General features: G+C 39.8%; 1 protein-coding gene across 4 annotated transcripts in view; it reads left to right on the top strand.

Moving 5' to 3' along the window:
- Positions 1 to 22,691, top strand: part of LOC108707564 (neurobeachin) — a 390,963-nt gene that overhangs the window by 78,814 nt on the left and 289,458 nt on the right. For all 4 annotated transcript variants that reach the window (XM_041582642.1, XM_041582644.1, XM_041582643.1 and 1 more), the window contains exons 2-4: positions 15,265 to 15,496; positions 20,824 to 20,924; positions 21,165 to 21,260. In XM_041582642.1, the coding sequence (XP_041438576.1) occupies positions 15,265 to 15,496; positions 20,824 to 20,924; positions 21,165 to 21,260 (429 nt within the window). The remainder of the gene's footprint in view (positions 1 to 15,264; positions 15,497 to 20,823; positions 20,925 to 21,164; positions 21,261 to 22,691) is intronic.

Raw genomic sequence — 22,691 nt, 5'->3', positions numbered from 1 at the left:
CGTCTGTATCCGACAGTCACGTCCGATCAACGCTGTGAAAATGCATTCTCTTACCTTATTTCCGTCGCATGCGATTTGTTGCCGTTGTATTGTCGCAGCGAGTCGGATTGCGCTGAAAATGTCCGTGTAGTCCTTTCCCTAAAGGGTTGTTCACTTTTGAGTTAACTTTTAGTATCATGTAGAGAGTGATATTCTGAGACAATTTGCAATCGGTTTTCACTTATGTGGTTTTTGAGTTATTTCGCTTTTTATTCAGCAGCTCTCCAAATTGGAATTTCAGCCATCTGGTTGCTAGGGTACAAATTACTCTAGCAACCATGCACTAATTTGGATGAGAGACTGGAATATTAATAGGAGAGGCCTGAATAGAAAGATGAGTAATAAAAAGTAGCAATAACAATACATTTGTAGCCTTTTTATTATTATTAACATGTATTTATATAGCGCCAACATATTGCGTAGCACTGTAAAGTAACTGTGATTATACAACTACATCACATGAATTACATACATAGAATATATGGAGTAACAAACATCACAATCAATACAGGTACAAAGAGGTGAGGAAGGCCCTATGCATAGGCATACAGTCTAAAGGGAAGGGAGTAATACACAAGGTGTGGGAGTGGGCAAGATCAAAGTAAGTGGGTGAGAAATGTGGTGTTGCGTTTGGTAGTTAAGCAGAGTGAGGGTAGGCTTCTCGAAAGAAGTGCGTTTTCAGAGATTTTTTGAAAGCAGAAAGGTTGGGAGAAAGTCGGACAGATCGTGGGAGAGCGTTCCAGAGGAGGGGTGCAGCCCTTCCAAAGTCTTGAATGCGAGCATGTGAGGAGGTAATGAGAGAAGAGTTGAGTAGCAGGTCAGTAGAGGAGCGAAGTAAGCGAGTGGGTGAGTATATAGAGATGAGTTCAGAGATGTAGGGTGGAGCAGAGTTGTGAAGTGCTTTGAAAGTCAGTGTCATTAATTTGAATTTGATTCTGAAAGGTAACGGAAGCCAGTGCAGGGATTGACAGAATGGCGAGGCATAGGATGAGCGGTTGCTGAGGTGTATGAGCCTTGCAGCAGTGTTCATTATGGACTGGAGAGGTGACAGTCTCTGGAGGGGGAGGCCAATTAAAAGAGAGTTACAGTAGTCTAGACGCGATATGATGAGAGAGTGAATAAGAATTTTGGCAGCGTCTTGGGTGATAAATGATCGTATTTTGGATATGTTCCTTAGGTGGAAGTGACATGATTTAATAAGTGACTGGATATGAGGAGTGAATGACAGGGCAGAATCTAGGATAACCCCAAGGCACCGGGCCTGGGGAGAGGGGGTGATAGTGGAATTGTTAACTATGATGGATACTTCGGGGATGCTACTGGTGTTTCTTGGAGGAAAGAGAACCATTTCAGTTTTAGAGAGGTTTAATTTAAGGTAGCGTTGCGACATCCAGGTAGAGATAGCGGACAGGCAGGAGGAGACGCGAGTTAGGAGTTCTGGGTTGAGATCAGGAGATGAGAGATAGATTTGAGTATCGTCAGCATAGAGGTGGTAGTGGAAACCATACGAATTTATTAATTTGCCGAGGAAGGAAGTATAGAGGGAGAATAGTAATGGTCCCAGGACAGAGCCTTGAGGAACTCCAACAGAAAGAGGTAGGGGAGAAGATGATACTCCATTGTAGGAGACACTGAAGGAACGATTGGTGATGTAAGAAGAGAACCAGGACAGGGCTGTGTCACGAAGGCCAAGCGACTGGAGGGACTGGAGGAGGAGAGGGTGATCTACAGTGTCAAATGCGGCTGAGAGGTCAAGCAGTATTAGTAGTGAGAAATGATTGTTGGCTTTAGCGGTTAAAAGGTCATTAGTTAGTCGAGTCAGGGCAGTTTCCGTGGAGTGTTGTGGCTTAAAACCAGATTGTAGGGGGTCCAGCAGGTTATTGTCAGAGAGGAATGAGGTAAGTCGGTTGTAGACTAGGCGCTCAAGTAGTTTAGAGATGAAAGGTAGCAGAGAGATAGGTCGGAGGTTGTCAAGATTGGAGGGATCAAGAGAGGGTTTTTTCAGAATGGGGGTGACAAGAGCATGTTTTAGTTGAGAAGGAAACAGTCCAGTTGAGAGCGAAAGATTAAATAGGTGAGTTAAGGCTTTGATTAGACAAGGATTGGTATTGCGGAGAAGTTTCGAGGGAATTGGATCAAGCAGGCAGGTGGTAAGGTGAGAAGAGGCCAGAAGCTTTGAGACTTCCTCATCAGTGACAGGGGTGAAGGAGCACAGGAGAGACTGGGCAGTGTGGAGGGAGGGTGGTGGAAGTCTAGGGGGGTTGAGTAGTGTAATGTCCCTTCTGATAGTGTCAATTTTGTTTTTGAAGTGCTCAGCAATATCTTGAGCAGAGACAGATGTGCATGGAGGGGGTGGAGAAGGGGAAAGGAGAGTGTTAAAGGTGGAGAAAAGTTGTGCTGGTTTTTTAGAAAGGGAGTTAATGAGTGAAGTAAAGTATGTTTGTTTGGCTTGGAAGAGGCTGGTGTTAAAGGAGCGCAGGGCGGATTTGTAGCTCCAAAAGTCTGATTCTGAACGGGATTTGCGCCAGCGACGCTCAAGTGCACGTGAGTGTCTTTGGAGCGCTTTTGTATGAGCAGTATGCCAAGGTTGAAGTGGTTTGGGTCGAGAACGTTTAGTTTTTATAGGAGCAAGCTCATTTAGGGCATTGGTGAGAGTACTATAATAGACAGAGGTAGCCACATTAGGACATGAGATGGCTGAGATATTAGAGTGAAGAGAGTCAAAGGAAGAAGAGAGATGAGACTACAGCTTGCAAGTCACGGTAAGTACGTGTTTGGGGAATAGCAGGGGGTGAGGAGGGAGTTAGTGAGAGTTGAAATGTGAGCATATTGTGATCAGAGAGGGGAAATGGGGAGTTAGTAAAATTGGAGGTTGAACAGAGTCTGGTAAATATGAGATCCAGAGCATTACTATTGGAGTGAGAGGGGGAGTCTGAGCACAAAGATAAGCCTAGGGAGGAGGTTAGTGAAAGAAGTTTAGAGACAGAAGAGTTGTTGATGTTGTTAACGGGTATATTAAAGTCCCCTTATATGATGGATGGGATGTTAGATGAAAGAAAGTAAGGAAGCCAGGCTGCAAAGTTGTCCAGAAATTGTGCAGTTGGTCCTGGTGGTCGATATATAACAGCAATGCAGAGTGAAACAGGAGGAAAGAGCCTAATGCAGTGAGCCTCAAATGAGGAGAATGATAAAGAGGGAACAGGTGGAAGAACTTTAAAAGTACAGCGGGGAGAGAGAAGCAAACCTACCCCACCTCCAGGTCTGTTACCAGGTCTAGGAGTATGAGTAAGGTGTAGGCCCCCATAGGACAGGGCAGCAGGTGAGGCAGTGTCAGTAGGAGAGAGCCAGGTTTCAGTAAGCGCAAGTAGGTTAAAGGAATTTGCAATGAAATGGTCGTGTATAGCGGTGAGTTTGTTGCAAACAGATCTGGCATTCCAGAGAGCACATGAAAGATTAACTGGGTTTTTGGGTATAGGAGTAAGTGTTCTGTACTGATTGAATTTGCTCCGGAGAGAAGGAGCTCGTGGTCGTGATATAACTGGGATGGGGTAAGGGCCAGGGTTTGGGGAAATGTCCCCAGCTGCCAGCAATAGAAAGGAAAGATAGACTAAGTGAGAGTGGGATTTATAAGTCCTTGGTTTGTATGAAAAGGAGGAGTTTTGTGGAATAGCTAAACAGAGTACTTTATAAACTTCATGTGTGGAGAGGGAAGGAGAGGAGAGTAGAGAGGCTGAGATTTGTATAGAACTGGGATTTGATGGAGGAGGTAGTGAAAAATGTTTTATGAAGCATGAGAGTGAAAGGAGGAGAAATGCAGGATAAAGCATGTTTGGAGTAAGAAGTAAGAAACTAGCAGGTACAAGCAAATCTGTTTTCTTCTTATCCCAGATGGTTCGCTGTTGATTGCAGGGGAATCCGGTTCCTTTTGCCTTGTCAATGCCTTGTCCAACTGTCTTGTTTAACTGTCATTTCTAAGCACTTGTGAAATTTTAGCACTTAGGAAAGGTTAGCACTCGTGCCATGCCCCAGCCTTACAGATCATTTGGTTTTTAGATGGGGTCTTATGGAAAGTTTTAGAAGAAGAAGGCAAATAACTTAAAAACTGTAAAAAAATAAATAATGAAGACGAGTTTAAAAGTTTCTTAGAACCAACCAATCAATAACATACTAAAAGTTAACTTAAAGTTGAACCACCCCTATAAGATTGCAGTTTTTAGGCCAAAATCCATGACATATACATAGAGACAAGTGAAAGTTATTGAAGCCAAGGACACGAGGCACTACTTGGAACCATTGTTTTCCGCTGGCAGAAAATATGCCAGACCTGACATCAATGTAATAACTGATTTATATCAACTGCTACTGAACATTTTTACAAGGTTAGGTTAGCCTTCTATTTATATGTTTATAAAACCATAACATTATTTCAGCGTTACTGGATAAGACGCATCCCGTTTGTATCATGGCGGGTAAGTCCCAAAGTATAGGATTATTTAGCCCTTGCTAGTTGGGTCAGTGCTGTTATTATAACCCTGTGTAATGCTGTTCTAATGCTCTTGGCATTTGCTGCAATGAAATCCATGTCATTATCTTGTGCCATTCATTTTAATTCCCCCAGTAAATCTAGAGAAGTAAATGTAGCCGTTGTTGCATTCATACAAAGACCCTTGTATTAGAGTTATAAATTCCTCAATGGAAACCTTCATCCAAGCGCAACGCTGGGGGAATTGGCTTCTCTCATCACATGCAAATGACAGTGCAAGGAGAAGCGCATGCCATGCAGATTTGGGTGCTGGCAGAGAGAATTTTTAGGCATGGCTCTGCTCATCAAGCCTCCTTTTGGTGTACATGCTAAAGCATAATGCTTCACCCATTTTAAATAATCCATCCCTTTTCCCAAAAAAAAAAACATTTCTTTGGAATCACAGACTAACGGGCCACATTAGAGCAGTTTTCAAACCTACTTGTTCCCTTCCATTTATTTATATATATATATATATATATATATATATATATATATATATATATATATATATATATATATATATATATATATATATATATATATATATATATAAATAATGTATGGGATCTGTTATCCAGAAAGCTCCAAATTATGGAAAGGCCATCTCCATTTTATCCAAATAATTTCCTTTTTCTTTCTAATAATAAAACAGTAGCTTGTACTTGATCCAAACTAAGATAATTAATCCTTATTGGAAGCAAAACCAGCCTATTGGGTTTATTTAATGTTTATTATTATTATTATTATTATTATTATTATTATTATTATTATTATGGATGCACCGAATACATACCTCCCAACTGTCCCGTTTCAAGAGGGACAGTCCTTCTTTTGACAGCTCAACCCACAGTCCCTCATTTGTACTGGGAAGTCCCGATTTTCTCTGCACAGAACAGGCAGAAAAAGAAACAATGTTTCTAATTTATTTTTCTTTTGCCAGAGAGCCCAGAATAACCACAGCTGCAGATAAGATACTTTTGTAACCATTTTGAGATAAGCAAATAAGTAATTGTAACAATATAAGATAACTAGTCCCTTGGGAAAAGTTAGACACACAGCTTAAAGGGCACTTCACCTTCATTAGCAAAACTGTAAACTGTTCAAACTTTAATAACCTGCCAAATTTAGTAAAATGTACATGGTAATTAGGGGGTGTGACCACAAAAATGGGCATGGTCAAAATTTTGCCGCACTGCAACTTTTAATGTCCCTCTTTTTATTTCCAAAATGTTGGAAGGTATGACAGAATCCACTATTTGGTATTCAGCTGAATCCCCAAATCATTTGTAAAAGATTTGGCCGAATACCGTATGCAAATTAGGATCAGGAAAGGGAAAAAATGGGGAAAAAATGTTTTTACTTCCATGTTTTGTGATGAAAAGTCATGTGATTTCCCTTCCCGCTCCTAATTTACATATGCAAGTTGGTAGTCCGATTCAGTTTGGCCAGGCACAAGGATTCAGGAGAATCCAAATCCTGCTGAAAAAAGGCAGAATCATGGCTGAATCCCCAACTGAATCTTGGATTGGTTGCATCCCTAGTCGAAATAATTTTTTATACACTTAAGATATGAAGATCCAAATTACGGAAAAGATCAGTTATCCAAAAAACCTATAACAGGTTCCATACCTGTATATATATATATATAAATATGCTACAATAAACAATCATTTTGTATTTAGGCATAATCCATCTTATCCCTCTGTAGGCAGCCAAGTAGCATTATAGACAAAGAGGTCAGAGCGTTAGGTGGGAGTTAAAGGCCACCAGAGAATGATGTGTTTGTGGGGGCTGTGGATGCACATAGACAAATAAATCATTAACTTGTTTTTTTAATCAAAATAATTTTCCTTATGTTGCAAGCTATGTGAAAGGAAGAGTTAACTGTAACAGCAGGGCACTTCTGACGATATTACCCTTGGAAAGGACACTTATAACCTTCAGCAATTCACAGTATATTGCTAGTCATTTCTTATGTTACCTGCACAGCTCCTATGCCCATAGCTTATATAATTGCTTTATTTCTGTGGGTCTGTAAGATTAATGTCAATTTCCTTCCGTTAAAAGCCTTTCCTTATTCAGAAATGTCTGTTTGACAAATAATTGCGTGCACTGAAAAGCTGTCAGCTGGAATATTTTTTAAATACATTTCCTTAATGGAAAAGTCCAGCCTTCAGTCATACAGTATACACCAATATCCTCAGTAATGGCAAGTCCAAATGCATAAGGGCTTGCTCCTGTTACTATAGGCACCATCTCTCCCTACTATACCTGCAATCCCACAGTCACAGTCCCTTCCCAGAGACTATTATCCCACTGTTACTATAGGCACCATCTCTCCCTACTATACCTGCTATCCCACAGTCACACTCCCTTCCCAGAGACTATTATCTCACTGTTACTATAGGCACCATCTCTCCCTACTATACCTGCTATCCCACAGCCACACTCCCTTCCCAGAGACTATTATCCCACTGTTACTATAGGCACCATCTCTCCCTACTATACCTGCTATCCCACAGTCACACTCCCTTCCCAGAGACTATTATCCACTGTTACTACAGGCACCATCTCTCCCTACTATACCTGCTATCCCACAGCCACACTCCCTTCCCAGAGACTATTATCCCACTGTTACTATAGGCACCAGCTCTCCCTACTACTGTATACCTGCTATCCCAGGTAAAATCTACAGGTACAATCTTGGCTTCTTAACTACTGCTGCAGGTATCCTCTTACAATCCTATAGCTGCAATAAAGTCAGTCCTTTCTCATTTGTTTCTCCTTACTGTACACTGGATGGAGTTTGTTGTATATTGACCTTTCCTCTCACTGCTAATGTGTAGGCCCCAGAGCAATTGCCCTGCCTTAGATTTCTCTTCAGGACAAGTTTGCATGTAAAAAGCAATGAAACAGAAGCAGTGTTTGAAAAATGAATAAATAAACCTGCGCTGTAGATCTTCAGCTTGAATCCTATGAACCTGTGTGTAAGGCTCCCATGTTTGTGATCAAGCATACCAATAAATGATAATCCATAATGCACTAAGAGGAATACATTGTACAGAAAGCTGCTAATTGATTTTGAATAATAGCAAAGTGGAACTAAATGAAAATGATTACCAACTGTTTGAGTGATGTTCCAAAAATCCGATTCCGTAATTGCAGAGGTCATGAATTTAAAACAATCAATTGCATTACACAAAAGCAAATTCTCAGTAATTTTGTTTATCCAAGTACATAGACATTAGAGCCAGAACTGATGCTTTGTACTGACATTAGCAAGCCAGTCTCTAGAAAGGTTTTCTTTCTGTATTAATAACAATGATCAGGCATAGATGACTTCTGTGTGGGAGAAAAGCCATGTGTCACCTTCAGAAAGTAAATGCAGAGCTGTCCCCACCCAGACTTTGGCCATACAGGGGGCTGATAAAAACCTCCAATTCAGCCCTTACGTACTGAGTCTACAATTTATTGGCCTGTGTATTGCTCCCCGCGACAGGCCTGCCCTGCATATATCTAGTCGAAAATTGGTTAAGTATTCATCGGGTAAGTTTCAAAAGACCTGCAATTTCTGTTGAACGTTTGGCCATCAGCCCAATATTGCCCACCTCAAGATGGTCATATTGGGGAAAGATCTGCTACTCGTTTGGTGACCTCAACCTCAAAGATCTTTAACTATATGACCAGCTTTACATCATACCAGGTGCAGTTGGACCCTGGGTATGGTTAGGGTGTAACGAAGCATGGTCAGAGGGGTTCTGGGGCTATTGATGAAATTATAAAAGGAGTTGTTCACCTTTAAATCAACTTTTAGTATGATGTAGAGAGTATTATTCTGAGACAATTTGCAATTGGTTTTCATTTATTATTATTTATGGTTGTTGAGTTATTGAGCAGCTCTTCAGTTTGCAATTTCAGCAGCTAGGGTCCAAATTACCCAAGCAACCATACATTGATTTGAATAAGATATTGGAATATCAATTGGGCCTGAATAGAACTATGAGTAGCAATAACAATACATTTGTAGCCTTACAGAGAATTTGTTTTTTAATGGGATCAGTGATCCCCATTTGAAAAGAGTCAGAAGAAGAAGGAAAATAATTCAAAAACTGTAAAAGAAAAAATTATGGTCAATTAAAATTTTTCCTTTCACACTCCAAAATCATAGAGGTGGATTAATTGGCTCCTGATAAAATTGACCAAAGTGTGTTTGTATGTAATGGGAGCTTTGTAAGCTGTGCTTGGGTAGGGACCAATGTCCGTGGTAAACAATCTCTTTAAGAACCAAACTCCACAGGAGATTCTAATCAGATTTTGTGGGTCAGATTTTATCTGATTTTGCCACGCAACACCACGCAACAGTACGAGATTTGTAGTATACTACAAAATCTGATCCCCCACAACTGTAATGTAATGTCAGACCAGATTCTTTCGGAGTCCTTTGTTCATGCATTTTCATCCAACATACAATTTTCAATGAGAAATAAGTCTTTCTGACACCATAACTTTTTATCAGATTTTTGTATCAGTCCCATTTTTTACAAGGGATGCACCGAATCCACTATTTGGGATTTGGCCAAATCCTTCGTGAAAAATCCGGCCGAATCCTTAAATCCTAAATTTGGCCTAATTGGGAAAGCAGAAAGTGGGGAAAACATTTTTACTTCCTTGTTTTGTGATGAAAAGTCAAGTGATTTCCCTTCCTGTCCCTAATTTACATATGCAAATTTGGTTCGGCTAGGCACAAGGATTTGTCCGAATCCGAATCCAGCTGAAAAAGGCCGAATCCTGGCCAAATCCTGAACTGAATCTACATCTGAATCTGACTACATCAGACTTGTAGAATGCGTTTTGTGGATCCAACACCATCTGTAACTACATAAAGTCTTTGTCATAGGACACTACATGCCTGGTGTTGCGTGGCAAGATCAGATAAAACCTTAGCCACAAAATCTGATCAAAATCCCTTATGGAGTTTAGCCCTAAAGTCTTTTTACATGTATTGGTGTGTATAAATAAAGGTCCGTAATACCAGAGGACTTAAAGGGCATGTTAAGTCTAAAATAAAATAAAATGCTGTATTTTGTATACTTAACATAAACATGAATTTACTGCACCACAAGCCTAATCAAACAAATAATTTATGCTTTCAAAGTTGACTACAGGGGGTCACCATCTTGTAACTTTGTTAAACATCTTTGTAAGACCAAGACTGTGCACATGCTCAGTGTGGTCTGGGCTGCTTAGGGATCGTCATAAACAAAGCTGCTTGAGTTTTACATGGCTGAGAAGTAAGGCGGGGGCTCCCCCTGCTGTTCATAAGTATGATTGTTTCCCTGCTCAGCAGTTAGGGACCATCTGACAATTCCTATCCACAGCAGTAAATGAAGGGAGAATTTCACTGCAGACAGTCCAGTTTTTATATAAAAAAACGGTACACATTTTTTAATTAAAGTATATTGGAGATAGGTTTCTTTTTCATTAAAGAAAGTAAAAATGGGATTTTATTTTTTTGCCTTTACATGCCCTTTAAGCTGGCCATACAAAAGCCGATAAAAGCTGTTGACTGACCGAGTCGACAGCTTAATGGCCCATGGGTGGGGCCCTCAGACGGGATTCCCTGTTCAACATCTGACTAATGTCAGATCAGGCAGGGTTAAAAATCCCGTCTGATTTTTGTTCGTTGATAAGGTCCCGCGATTCACCCGCATTGCCTACATTATGATCCGATTGTTGGGTCCTAGGGCTAGGGTTGCCATCTTTTCTGGAAAAAAATACAGGCCTTCCTATATTTTTATCATTTTTCCTTATTAATAACATTGAGATCAGCCATCATTTTTACTGGCCAGGCCGGTAAAATACCAGCCAGATGGCAACCCTACTTAGGGCCCAGGATCGGATCTGCCCAATATCGCCCACCTCAATGTGGGCATATCAGCGATCTGTACGTGAATGACAACCTTTAGTTTATGCTTTGGTCAGATGTAGTAGAAAGAGCCAAACCACTCATACTTAAATGTATTTGCACTTTATGCCTTGTTTTGTTCTGTTTACTCCAGGGAGCAAACATTGAGCAGTAGTTGTCATCAGCAGTACAGTGAGCACCTCCCAGTTTGTGATAATTACTGTGATAATACCAAGTGGGATTTCCTTCCGGGCCATATGTTGTACTTCAGCTCTTGTTTGTATGAGGTTGCTGGAAATAAAAACAGCCAAAGGTTTAATGACGCCCCTTTACAAACAGAGACCGTGCCTTAGCGATTTTGTTAGTAAGTGCCCACTTCTTTCCTACTAAATGAAACTTTAGAAGTTATCAAAGCGCTTAAAAGGTTTTTTTTTACCTTTCAAACTATTTTTTAACTTGAGAATTAAGACTTATTTTATTACTTTCTATTTCTGTTTGTGACGATTTTTCTTATTCTAAATTAAAGTTTTAAAGTCATAAGTTACTTTACTGTGCCTTTCTGAAGCAACTCTGGGGGGGGGGGTCACCGACTCTGCAAACAGTTAAAAATTAATACATTAGTTGATACATTTCTTATCTTTGTCCCTGCTGAGCAGAATCCCTGAGTTTCATTAAAGGCAACTGTTAGAATTGATACAATAGTTGCTGATATTCTACAGATGCTGCAGAGAAATGTATCAACTACTGTAGCAAATTGTAACAGTTCAGAATCTGCACCTGAATTACTGAGCTGCCAGACTGAAACAACCAGAGGGAGGAACATTAAACTTTACAAGTAAATTTTAGAAAACAATTACATTTGGAAAGCAAATGGAAAAAAAAGTCTTTACTTCCGGTGAACAATCTGGAAACCACTGAACTGATAAGTGTTTGGAAGGTGAACCACCTCTTTAAACTTCAATATTAGAAAAAGGGTCACAACTAGTGTGTGGAAAAAGTCTTTATTTCTGGTGAGATATTTGAAACCAACTGTACTGAGTGTTGGAAGGTGAACAACCCCTTTAAATGCTCTTTTAAGGGGATGTTTACCTTCCAAACACTTTTTTCAGTTCAGTTTTTTTCAGATTGTTCCCAAGAAATAAAGACTTTTTTTCATTTACTTTCTATTTTTTATTTTTTACTGTTTTTCCAAAATCGAAGTATATAGTTGAATGTTCGTGTCTCTGGTGTTTGAGTCTGGCAGCTCATTTAGTTAATACATTTCTCAGCAGCATCTCTGGAATATTAGCAACTATTGTATCAATTCTAACAGCTGCCTGTAATAAAACCCAGAGATTCTGCTCAGCAGGGACACAGATAAAAAATGTGTCAACTAAATGCATCTATTTAGTACAGTTTACAGGGTCAGCGACCCCCCCCCCTTCCCAGAGCTGCATTAGAACGTGAAAATGACAGTTTACACTTCAATATTAGAAAAACTGTGACACTTAGAAAATAGAAAGTAATTAGAAAAAGTCTTTATTTCTGGTGATCTATCTGAAAACAACTAGTTTGAAGATGAACAACCCCTTTAAATACTGCTACAGGATTCTGTTTATTTTAGGCTTTATGCATAAATGCATGTTTTCAGGAGCTGCACCTAGTAGTAATCTGTGAGGGCTTATTGGATTTAACGGTTTGGTTCCAGTTGAAAACTCTTTTAATTTCTCACTGTTGCTATAAATTCCACTGATTTCTACAGAGGGACAATTTACTTTCTCACTGAGAGTCAATTGGCTATACATGGCCAAGTTTGTTTGGGCAATTTGGCTGATTGCAGTCTTACTGCCGTTACGCCTTGGTACATTTGCCAGCTTTCACCCTCCTTTCAAATATGTGGAGTGCTGATCAAAACTGGGGTGTAGAATTTGCGGTACTATTGAACTACAGATTAATTTTGAGAACTGCTGCCTATGATCAGTGACACTCACATTCAACATTTTTAGTTTGGCTGTGCTTGCACTTTAAACGAGTTTTTCAGTATAAAAATAAAAACTGGGTAAATAGATAGGCTGTGCGAAATAAAAAAATGTTTTTAATACTGTTAGTTATCCAAAAATGTAATGTATAAAGACTGGAGTGACTGGATGTCTAACATAATAGCCAGAACACTACTTCCTGCTTTGCAGCTCTCTTGGTTTCCACAGATTGGCTACCAGGCAGTAACCAATCAGTGACTTGAGGGGGGTGACATGGGTCATAAATGTGGATTTTGAATCTGAGCTGTATAACAAGGATCAATTGCAAACAAACTGAACAGTCCCATGTGACCCCCCTTGAAGTCGCTGGCTAACTCAGAAAAGCAGGAAGTAGTGTTCTGGCTATTATGTTAGACATCCAGTCACTCCAGCCTTTATACATTACATTTTTGACTAACTATATTAGAAACATTTTTTATTTTGCACAGCCTATCTATTTACCCAGTTTTTTTTTTTACGCTGAATTTATTCCAGGTCAGTCCGGTCTGACAGCCATTCGTCTAAATTACTAGAAACAACCAAATGTGTCTGAGACCTAAGCTCCATATTTGCAAATCTTAATTTTGAAAATCTTTATCACCTTTACTGCCCAGCAAACTTATTAAAGTTGTTAGTTAGTGAGCTCATTTATAATTTTCAGGTTTTTGTGCCGCCACCTTTTCTTTTCAAACTAACCAGATAGAAGTAGAAGAAGTAGAAGAAGTAAAAGCTCCCGGCCAGCAATTAGCAGGACTGTATTGCAATTCGTTTTGTAAAAAGTTTTTTCTAAATGCAACTGATATGAGTGCAGCTTGTTGAACGCACACAAAAGAGTTTCTTATAAAAACAGTACACATTTTCTAAAGTTTATTGGAGATAGGTTTCTTTTTCATTAAAGAAAGTAAAAATGGGATTTTATTTTTTTGCCTTTACATGCCCTTTAAACAGCAACGGTCTATTTGTCCCATCTGTGGACACATTTTCATCTTTCCTATCAGTCATTTTCAAACAGACACAAATTCATTTTAGGATTAAATTTTCTTATCATTAATGTGGTTGTTTTATATGGTTATCTGTTTTAAGGTGTTGATCAAATTTCAAACACTTTTTTTCAATTCAGTTATTCTCCGATTGTTCACCACAAAAATACTTTTTAAAATGCTTTCCATTTTTTGCTGAAAACTGAAGTTTAAAGTTGAATGTTCCTTCCTCTGGTGTTTCAGTTGGGCAGCTTGGTGACCCAGGGGCAGATTCTGAACTGTTACAATTTTGATACATTTTTCAGCAGCATCTCTGGAATATTAGCAACTATTGTTGCCTTTAATGAAACTCAGGGATTCTGCTCAGCAGGGACAAATATAAGAAATATATAAACAAATGTATCAATTTAGAGCTGCTTCAGAAAGACACAAGTGAAGGTGAAAAACGAAACTACAATATTAGAAAAATTGTCAAAAATAGATAATAGAATTTTTGGTGAACTACTGTACCTGAAAACAACTGAACTGAAAAAAAAGTGTTGGAAGCTAAACAACCCCTTTAACTAATTCGATTTTTATCTGATTCTTCTAAAATGAAATACTTGTACCATGCTTTCTCCCACGTTGAACTCATTGTTGGACAGTTTACATGTACGTGACAGCATTGATACAGAACCAATTTTCTAAAGGGTCACATCATCTGCAACGGGATTACAGTGAGGTTTGTTAAAACTAGGGAATCCAAGATTTGATTTGGGATTCAGCCAAGTTTCTGCCTTTTTCAGCAGGATTTCAGCTGAATCCAAGTGCCTGGCGAGTCAGCTGAATCCTAAAATTGTGCGTTTTGATGCATCCCTAGTTGAAACCGCCAAACTGTCCAGCTAAGGGGCATATTTATCTACACTGAAAACCGGTGATGTTGCCCATAGCAATCAGTCAGCAATTAGATTTGAACAGTCCACCTACAACAGGGGGTCCCCAACCGCCGGGCCACGGACAGCCTTGATCTGGGCCGCCGAGCCTAGCAACCAGTTAACGTGGTGCGCCAGAATAAAAATTGGGAAAAAATTTGGCTCTACACCGGTCCCCGGCCAAAAAAGTTGGGGACCGCTGCCCTACAAGTTAAGCATCAAAGGTGATATTGCCCATAGCATTCATTCAAATATTTGCTTTTGTTTGACTGTTTGAATCTAATTGCTGATTGGTTGCTTTGGGCAACATCACCGTGGATTTTTGTCTCCAGTGTTCGTGAACATGCCCCTTAATGTGGGCATTAACATTAATGAAAAATCTTAACTATATCAATATCACAACTGATGCCCACGTTTTATGCAAATGTCCTTTCTTTTATGCTTCAATGTAAAACTCTTAAAGGGCAAGGAAAGTTGGAAGGCCTGTGATCTTTTTAGAAAAAAAAATGCACTTAGGGGAAAAAAGGGTAACACAGCCTGAACCACCATCTTTTAAATATGGGATATATTCATTCTTCCTGTATAGATAAGTTACCGTGAGACTTCTAGGAGTGCAGCATCTTATCACTGTGGTTGGTATATTTCAAACACTGGTAGGCTGACATCATGCTGACTTTCTTCTAACTCTGTAACTCTGAAGTTTGTTTTCCCTTGAACTTCCAAAGCCTAGATGTTCAGAGAAGCCATCTCAAAAATTTTTTTAGAAGATTTCACTACTGCATGACTTCTGTAAGATGATACTAGAGTATAATTTTGAGAATATCTGTTTTTATTTCCTACCTCCAAAAAATATGTATACAGCGTCTAAATGCTGCCATATTCAGTGTGATTCTTTTTTCCTTCTTAGTTGGTTGGAGGAGAATTTGACCTGGAGATGAATTTTATCATTCAAGATGCAGAAAGCATAACGTGTATGTCGGAACTGTTAGAGCACTGTGACGTGACATGCCAGGCCGAGATCTGGAGCATGTTCACTGCTATTCTACGGAAGAGTGTCCGGAACCTGCAAACCAGCACCGAAGTTGGCCTCATTGAGCAAGTTCTTCTGAAGATGCCCTCTGTGGATGACATGATTGCAGGTACAATTTCTCTAAATATTGGGGCTGCAGCATTTGATTGTAGCTGGAGGAGCACCCATGTTTGTGAATGATACAATTTGTCTAAATACAGTAGAACCCCCATTTTAAGTTTTTCACGGGACAGAAAAAAAATTAGGGATGCACCGAATCCAGGATTCGGTTTGGGATTCTGCCTGGATTCTGCCATTTTCAGCAGGATTCAGATTCGGCCAAATCCTTCTGCCTGGCCGAACCGAATCCTTATTTGCATATGCAAATTAGGGGCGGGGAGAGAAATTGTATGACTTTGTCACAAAAAGTCAAAAATTAGGATTTGGTTTTCTAACGTATCTTTCGCAAAAAATTCAGGGGTTCGGCCAAATCCAAAATAGTGGATTCGGTGCATCCTTAAAGGGCATGTAAAGTCTAAAGTAGAATAAGGCTAGAAAAGCTGTATTTTGTATACTAAATATAAACATGAATTTACTGCACCACAAGCCTAATCAAACAAATAATTTATGCTTTCAAAGTTGGCTACAGGGGGTCACCATCTTGTAACTTTGTTAAACATCTTTGCAAGACCAAGACTGTGCACATGCTCAGTGTGGTCTGGCCTGCTTAGGGATCATCATAAACAAAGCTGCTTGAGTTCTGCATGGCTGGGAAGTAAGGCGGGGGCTCACCCTGCTGTTCATAAGTATGATTGTTTCCCTGCTCAGCAGTTAGGGACCGTCTGACAATTCCTATCCACAGCAGTAAATGAAGGGAGAATTTCACTGCATACAGTCAGGTTTCTTATAAAAACGGTACACATTTTTTAATTAAAGTATATTGGAGATGTAAAAAATGGGATTTTATTTTTTTCTTTACATGCCCTTTAAGAAAAATGGTTTAAAATCCAGGAAAATGTAAAATTAGGGAAATGTATTATGCATAATATATAGTTGGGTTGCAGTGTTCTGGGGCATTACAGCAACGTTTCAAGCCTCACATGGCCTTTTATCAAGCTTAATAAAAGGCCATGTGAGGCCTGGAAGTTGCTGTAATGCCCCAGAAGTCTGCAATAAAGGCATTTTTTGTTTTAAGAAGACTGTGCTGTTCCAATTTAATTCTTGTTATATTTGCCGGTGGTAAGTGGCCACTGGATAACCTGCTTTTTGACATAGAAGAAAAGAAAAGATTCTACGAGGTTGTGCTAACTATCTTGCTCACATAATATATAGTTGGGACCACAAAACAACAATGTAAAATGAGGGAAAACTTAAAATCAGGGTATATAAAAAAAAAAAAAAAAAGGTTTCACTGTATTGGGGATGCAGGGTTTGATTGTAGCTGGAGGAGCCCCCATGTTTGCGAATTGCAATATTAACCACCTCCCCCCCTTGCCATCATCACAGGTTTTTTGGGGTTGCTTTGTTAGAATTTACTCCTATAATGAGAACTGATGCTCAAGGGTTATCCCTTTGCAGGTTCACCACTTGGGTTTGTTTCCTTGGATGCCTTTTATTTAATTTTGCATTGAGTATTGTGGCTGTAATGGCATAGAGCATTAAAGATTACACACAAGCAAATGTTGAAAATTGGCTTTTGATTAGTATGTATGCCTAGTATGTACACATAGATACTACAAAAAGGTGTTTAATTCCTTTCGCATATAACCAACCAGTGTCTGAGACTTGTTAACTCTGCACAAGCAATAAACTTTTGTTCAGAGTTTAAAGTGCGACCGGCTTTCTTCAATTAGGATTGTATTGCTTCCCAATGCTGCAGTTTTAAAGCCAGCCACCTGAATCCAATTTGACCATTGAGTCCCTACACTTTGGGCTGTAGATAGAGGTTGTGCCTCTGAACAACTAGGACAGTGTTTGCACATTCATTTGTGCAGCTTAGTTGCCATCAAGTACAAGCTACTGTTTTATTATTACAGAGAAAAGGGAAATCATGAAAACAATTGGGAGATGGAAGTCTGTGGCAGATGGCCTTCCTGTAATTCGGAGATCTCTGCATACTCGGTTTCTGGATAAGGGATTCCATAATCAGAAAAATGTAATTTGCAGATATTAAAAGTTATTTTGAAGGTGAACTTGCCCTTTAAGTATCTCTAGAGAAGCAGAGCAAATGGCTCTGCGTTGTTTAAATTATGCCACTTACATCATTATACATAAGGGTCAGGGCACACACTCAGATTCGGGGAGATTATTCGTCCGGCAACAAATCTCCTCTTCTTCGGGGCGAATAATCTCCCTGAAATGCCTCCTGCTGGCTAGAATGTAAATCGCAGACGGTATGACACTCCGAGCGCTTCGTTTTCCTGAAGTCGCCCAAAGTTTCAACTTCGGGTGACTTCGGAAAAAGAAGCTCTTTGAGTACTATCCCCCCGGCGATTTACATTCTAGCCGGTGGGAGGCATTTCAGGGAGATTAGTCGCCCCGAAGAAGAGGAGATTTGTTGCCGGCCGAATAATCTCCCCGAATCTGAGTGTGTGCCCTGACCCTTATGAATATTTGTGTATAATGATGTAAGTGGCATAATTTAAACAAAGTAGAGCCATTCGCCCCTTCCTCTCTGGAGATACTTAAAGGGCAAGTTCACCTTCAAAATAACATTTAATATCTGCAAATAAATTTTCCAACTACACTTCAGTTTTAATATTTTGTGATTTGCCTTTCTAGCTTAACCCTCTCCAAAATGAAACTTTTACAGTGTTATGATTACTAGGCTCCGTGACTACAGTAATACAAATTAAACTATATGAAAATATGTCTGGGTAGTTTAGCTTTTTTTTTTCTTATTCTTTTTACAGTGTGTGAATGTTTTGCATACTTGTGCCACTTTTCTGTTTTGAAATGGCCCTGGCAACCTCTGTGAGGCTACTGTTTCAATGTTTATTACTTTTTTATTCATGCTCCCTTCTGTTCATCATCCAGTCCCTTGTTTAAACCTTAAACTTGCTTAAACGTGTCCCTAGTTAAAATTGCACCATAGAAACCATTTAGCTTCCAAAGTGGAGAGCTGCTTAAGACCTAAGACCCCTCTAAACATTATGTCATAAAGGAGTGAGATTAAATATAGTGTATGTATAACCTTTCACCTATTGTTATATTTTACAGCCTTGAGCCTCAACCTCTGGGCATCCCTGACATAGATAGATATTGCTGTGCATATTTGTGTGCGCTCATACCTGCACAGATTTGTTTCATACAGACTCCACATTCCCAGCTCATACCTGCTTGCCCAGGGGCTAGAATGCTTTTCTAAAATGCCACTAGCTGTATTTTTCTTATGCCAATGCTTCAATGTTGCTGCAAGTACCTGGATAAATATTCAGGATCAGTAGTCAACTCAAAACAGTGTTAAAAACATAACCTATAGGTAACTTTTAACGTAGAATAGTATTTTGAAAAGAAAAGTTTTAGTGTCAGTATCACTTTAACAAATTGCTCAAGGGACCTCTACCAATGACTCCTACATGACCTCGACAGGTTTTAGATTGTGTATTTTCATATTCGAGCAATTTCCACGGTGGGGGTATAAAACTCGAAAAATTTTGCGTTTAAAAAAAAAAAAAAAAAATAATAATTTAAATTTTTTTTTATAATCTGAAAATGTAAATTTTGACCAAAAAAAATAAACTTGAAAACTCAAATTTTCATGGAAAACACAACTTGATCCTTAATAAACAACCCCCTAAATGTATGGGATGTACTGTCTCTTTAAAAAAAAAAAAATTCTTTAGCCTATGATTAAGTGCTCCTGGAGCATATGGTAAGGCAGTTAAAATGTTATTGTTAAGATATTTACATTTTAAACATATTTTTCTGGTGACCTATGTGGTTCTTGTTCCTATTCCATTCTTGCATACATATAGAGTTCTGCAGAATTTTTCTGAGGGTCTGCGGCCAACAGCCCTATAACGTAATGATCCAGACTTTTAAAGCTGTCTTGTGATCTTGTTAGATCTTTGAGTGTCAGTGGCACTGCACATGCTCAGTGTGTTCTGGGCTGCTACTGGGAAGCTAATCTTAGGGGTCATTGGAAATCATCAAGCAAAGGTTCAACTATTATGTTAACTGCATGGCTAATAATTAAGGTCTGATGTGGAATGTATTGGCTTCTGAGCTATCATGTAATTTGAATCTGAATTAATAGTTAATTTGCTCAATATAGTGACTTTTATAGAAGAACCCTGATTTTATGTTCCCAGAATTTACCCTTTCCCGGAATTTACACTGTTTTGTCGCAGTCCCATTTAGACAAGCTGTATTTGTTTTGTCTCCCAGATTTGTTTTCCTTGAATTAACATTGTTTGGTTGCTATCCCTTGTCAAAAATCGAGGTCCTAAATATACTGTTGGTCACTGAGCTGAAGCAGCTGACTGTAGTTTTAGTGATGTACGAATCTAACCTTTTTGCTTTGCCAGAAATTTGCAAAACCACAATAAAGTCGCCATTGAAGTTAATGCACAACAATTTTTCAACCCAGGCAACAATTTTTTTTTTACTATCCATTATAGTCTATGGGAATTTTTTCTTGGCGAAACGAGAAGAAATATTTTGCTCATCTCTACTTATATCATATGAGTTTGCCGTGTTCATGTAAACGTATTGGAAGCGAAACCAGCCTATCGGGTTTATTTAATGTTTAAATGATTTTATAGTAGACTTAGGGAATGAAAATCCAAATTATGGAATGACCAGGGGCGCTCCACCAATGAGGCGAGTTGAGCTACTCGCCTCAGGCGGCAGCGCCCCCCTGGTTGCCGCTCCTGGTAACTAAGAGCCGGATTTCCGGTTTTCAACCTGGAAATTCGGCTCTTCTAGTGCAGAGAGCGCTCTCCGGCGCTCTAAAGGTGTGTGCCGTGGGGAGGGGCGGGGGCGGCAAAAAAAGGCCGCCTAAGGCGGCATAATGGCTAGAATCGCCCCTGGGAATGACTTCTTATCCGGAAAACCCAGGTCCCAGGCTTCCAAGTAGGGATGCACCGAATCCAGGAATCCTTGTACCTGGTCGAACCAAATCTAATCTTAATTTGCATATGCAAATTGTGGGGAGGGCGGGATTACACGTGACGTTTTGTTACAAAACAAGGAAGTAAACCAATTTTTCCTTTCCCGCCCCTAATTTGCATATGCAAATTAGGATTTGGCTTCGGTTCGGTATTCGGCCGAATCTTCTAAGATGGATTTGGGTGAATCCAATATAGTGGATTCGGTTCATCCCTAATAACAAGTCCCATACCTGTATTGCTATAAGTTTATCAGTATCAATTTTTCGAAGTGAAGGCGGAAACCATAGCAAGAAGAGAGGGTGCTAATGAGACAAATGAGGTTAACATGTTCTTCTCTTTTCAGATCTTCTAGTTGATATGTTGGGAGTACTCGCCAGCTACAGTATCACAGTGAAGGAGCTCAAGCTTCTGTTCAGCATGCTGCGGGGAGAAAATGGAATCTGGGTAAGCTGCGGTCAGAGACGCAAGATATCATATGTCGGTGCACTGCAGCATTAGGCTCGCATAAATTCTCTCTGGAGACATGTTAAATTAAACGTGTTTCTCTTGTTGATTGAGTGCCTCTTTAAAGTAGCCTCAAACAGCCCATTCTGAGTTAAAAATTCTCTAATCCATTGCTATTTATGGTTTCTCATGCTGGCGAGTGCTTCTACTAAGCCTGTGCATTTCTTAATGTTTTGGCAGCCAAGACATGCGGTGAAACTGTTATCCGTGCTCAATCAGATGCCACAGAGACACGGGCCTGACACATTTTTCAACTTTCCTGGAAGGAGTGCCGCAGTAAGTTCCTCTTCTTCAAAAGCATATGTGAACTCTTGTCGTTTCTGCCGCTCTGGGGATTCACTGCGAGTTACATTAATGCATAATAAATGGGTTCACGTTAAATTTAGTGTTAATAAAGTATGGGCAAAATGTACAGTGATTTTATTGATGCATACGGCATCACTCCACAGCACTGAACTCCCTGGGACTTGGGATGTGGTGGTTTATGTGCCAGATGCTTCATCAATATTTGGCATCCTCTTAGAGCAGTGGTTCCCAATCTGTGATGCTGGCTCCACTGTGTGTAGGGTATGATTGGAGTATTGACATCCAGTTGGATTGTCATGCAGTTTGACAGCAGAACTTTGGGTGTGTGGGGGGGGGGGGGACTCATAGGCAATCAATACATGCACAACTCCTACAGTTCATACTGGGATTGCATAGATTGATAATACAGCCCTGCTTACCTGAAAGCTCATCTTGATTGTCAGTTAAGGGTGAAATTTTAGATAAATAATATTTATTTGCTGTCCAACAATTACATGAATATATGACCAAAACACTGATATTTCCTTAATTCAAGAGCTAAGGGGTTCTTGGTCCAATGGTTAAGGTGGCCATATATGGGGTGATAAAAGCTGATGACAGATGATGTAGGCAGTTTATTGGCTTATGTAGGGATCCCTCCGATGGGCTTCCCCAATCGATATCTGGCCGAAAATCTGACAGGTTTAAAAATCCCTTTTGAGCAAGGATAGGATTAGTTCCTTGATGCGGAACCTCCTGTATTCCTGTCATTCAGATCCAGTCACTGGGCCCTAGGGTCCACGATCGGATCAGCCTATTGCCCACCTCAAAATGAGCATATTGGGGGATCCAAATGAGTGGATCTTTGTGTGTATGGCCAACTTTAGACGATCAGGGGGCCTGTTCCCATTTACTGAACCTTCAAGTAGGGCTTCAACTAAAACACTTTGACAACCACAATCTTAGTACCTACAGACTCTTTGGTTTTGGGTCTGAATGTTGCAGAATTGCCAGTACTGTGCCCCCCACAAACCAGGCCTGGACTGGCAATCTGTGGGTTCTGGCAAATGCCAGAAGGGCTGCTATAAGGTCCCATTGTAAGTCAGTATTTAGTAGGCTGGTGGGGGCTGTTTGGGCCTCTATGTGGGCTGATTGGGCCTCTGTGTACCTGAAATGCCAGGGCCTATTTTAATTCTCAGTCCTGACCTGCCACAAACCATATACTTTTTTCCAGCTAGGTATACTTTAATGTTTTGGGACATTGTAGTCGGAACATGCACACTTTACAACCTGGTTAAGTGGGGATCCCTTGACCAGTTAATGTGTATGACAATAGCATTAGCCTATGAGAGACAATCATGTAGAAGACATTAGCACCAATCAGCATGACGTTCTGTTACAACACAATGACCTTAAACTACT

This window comes from Xenopus laevis, chromosome 2L, assembly GCF_017654675.1.
Source record: "Xenopus laevis strain J_2021 chromosome 2L, Xenopus_laevis_v10.1, whole genome shotgun sequence".
Taxonomy (NCBI): domain Eukaryota; kingdom Metazoa; phylum Chordata; class Amphibia; order Anura; family Pipidae; genus Xenopus; species Xenopus laevis.
The sequence above is the reverse complement of the archived record's forward strand: the minus strand, read 5'-3'. Positions and strand labels throughout refer to the sequence as shown.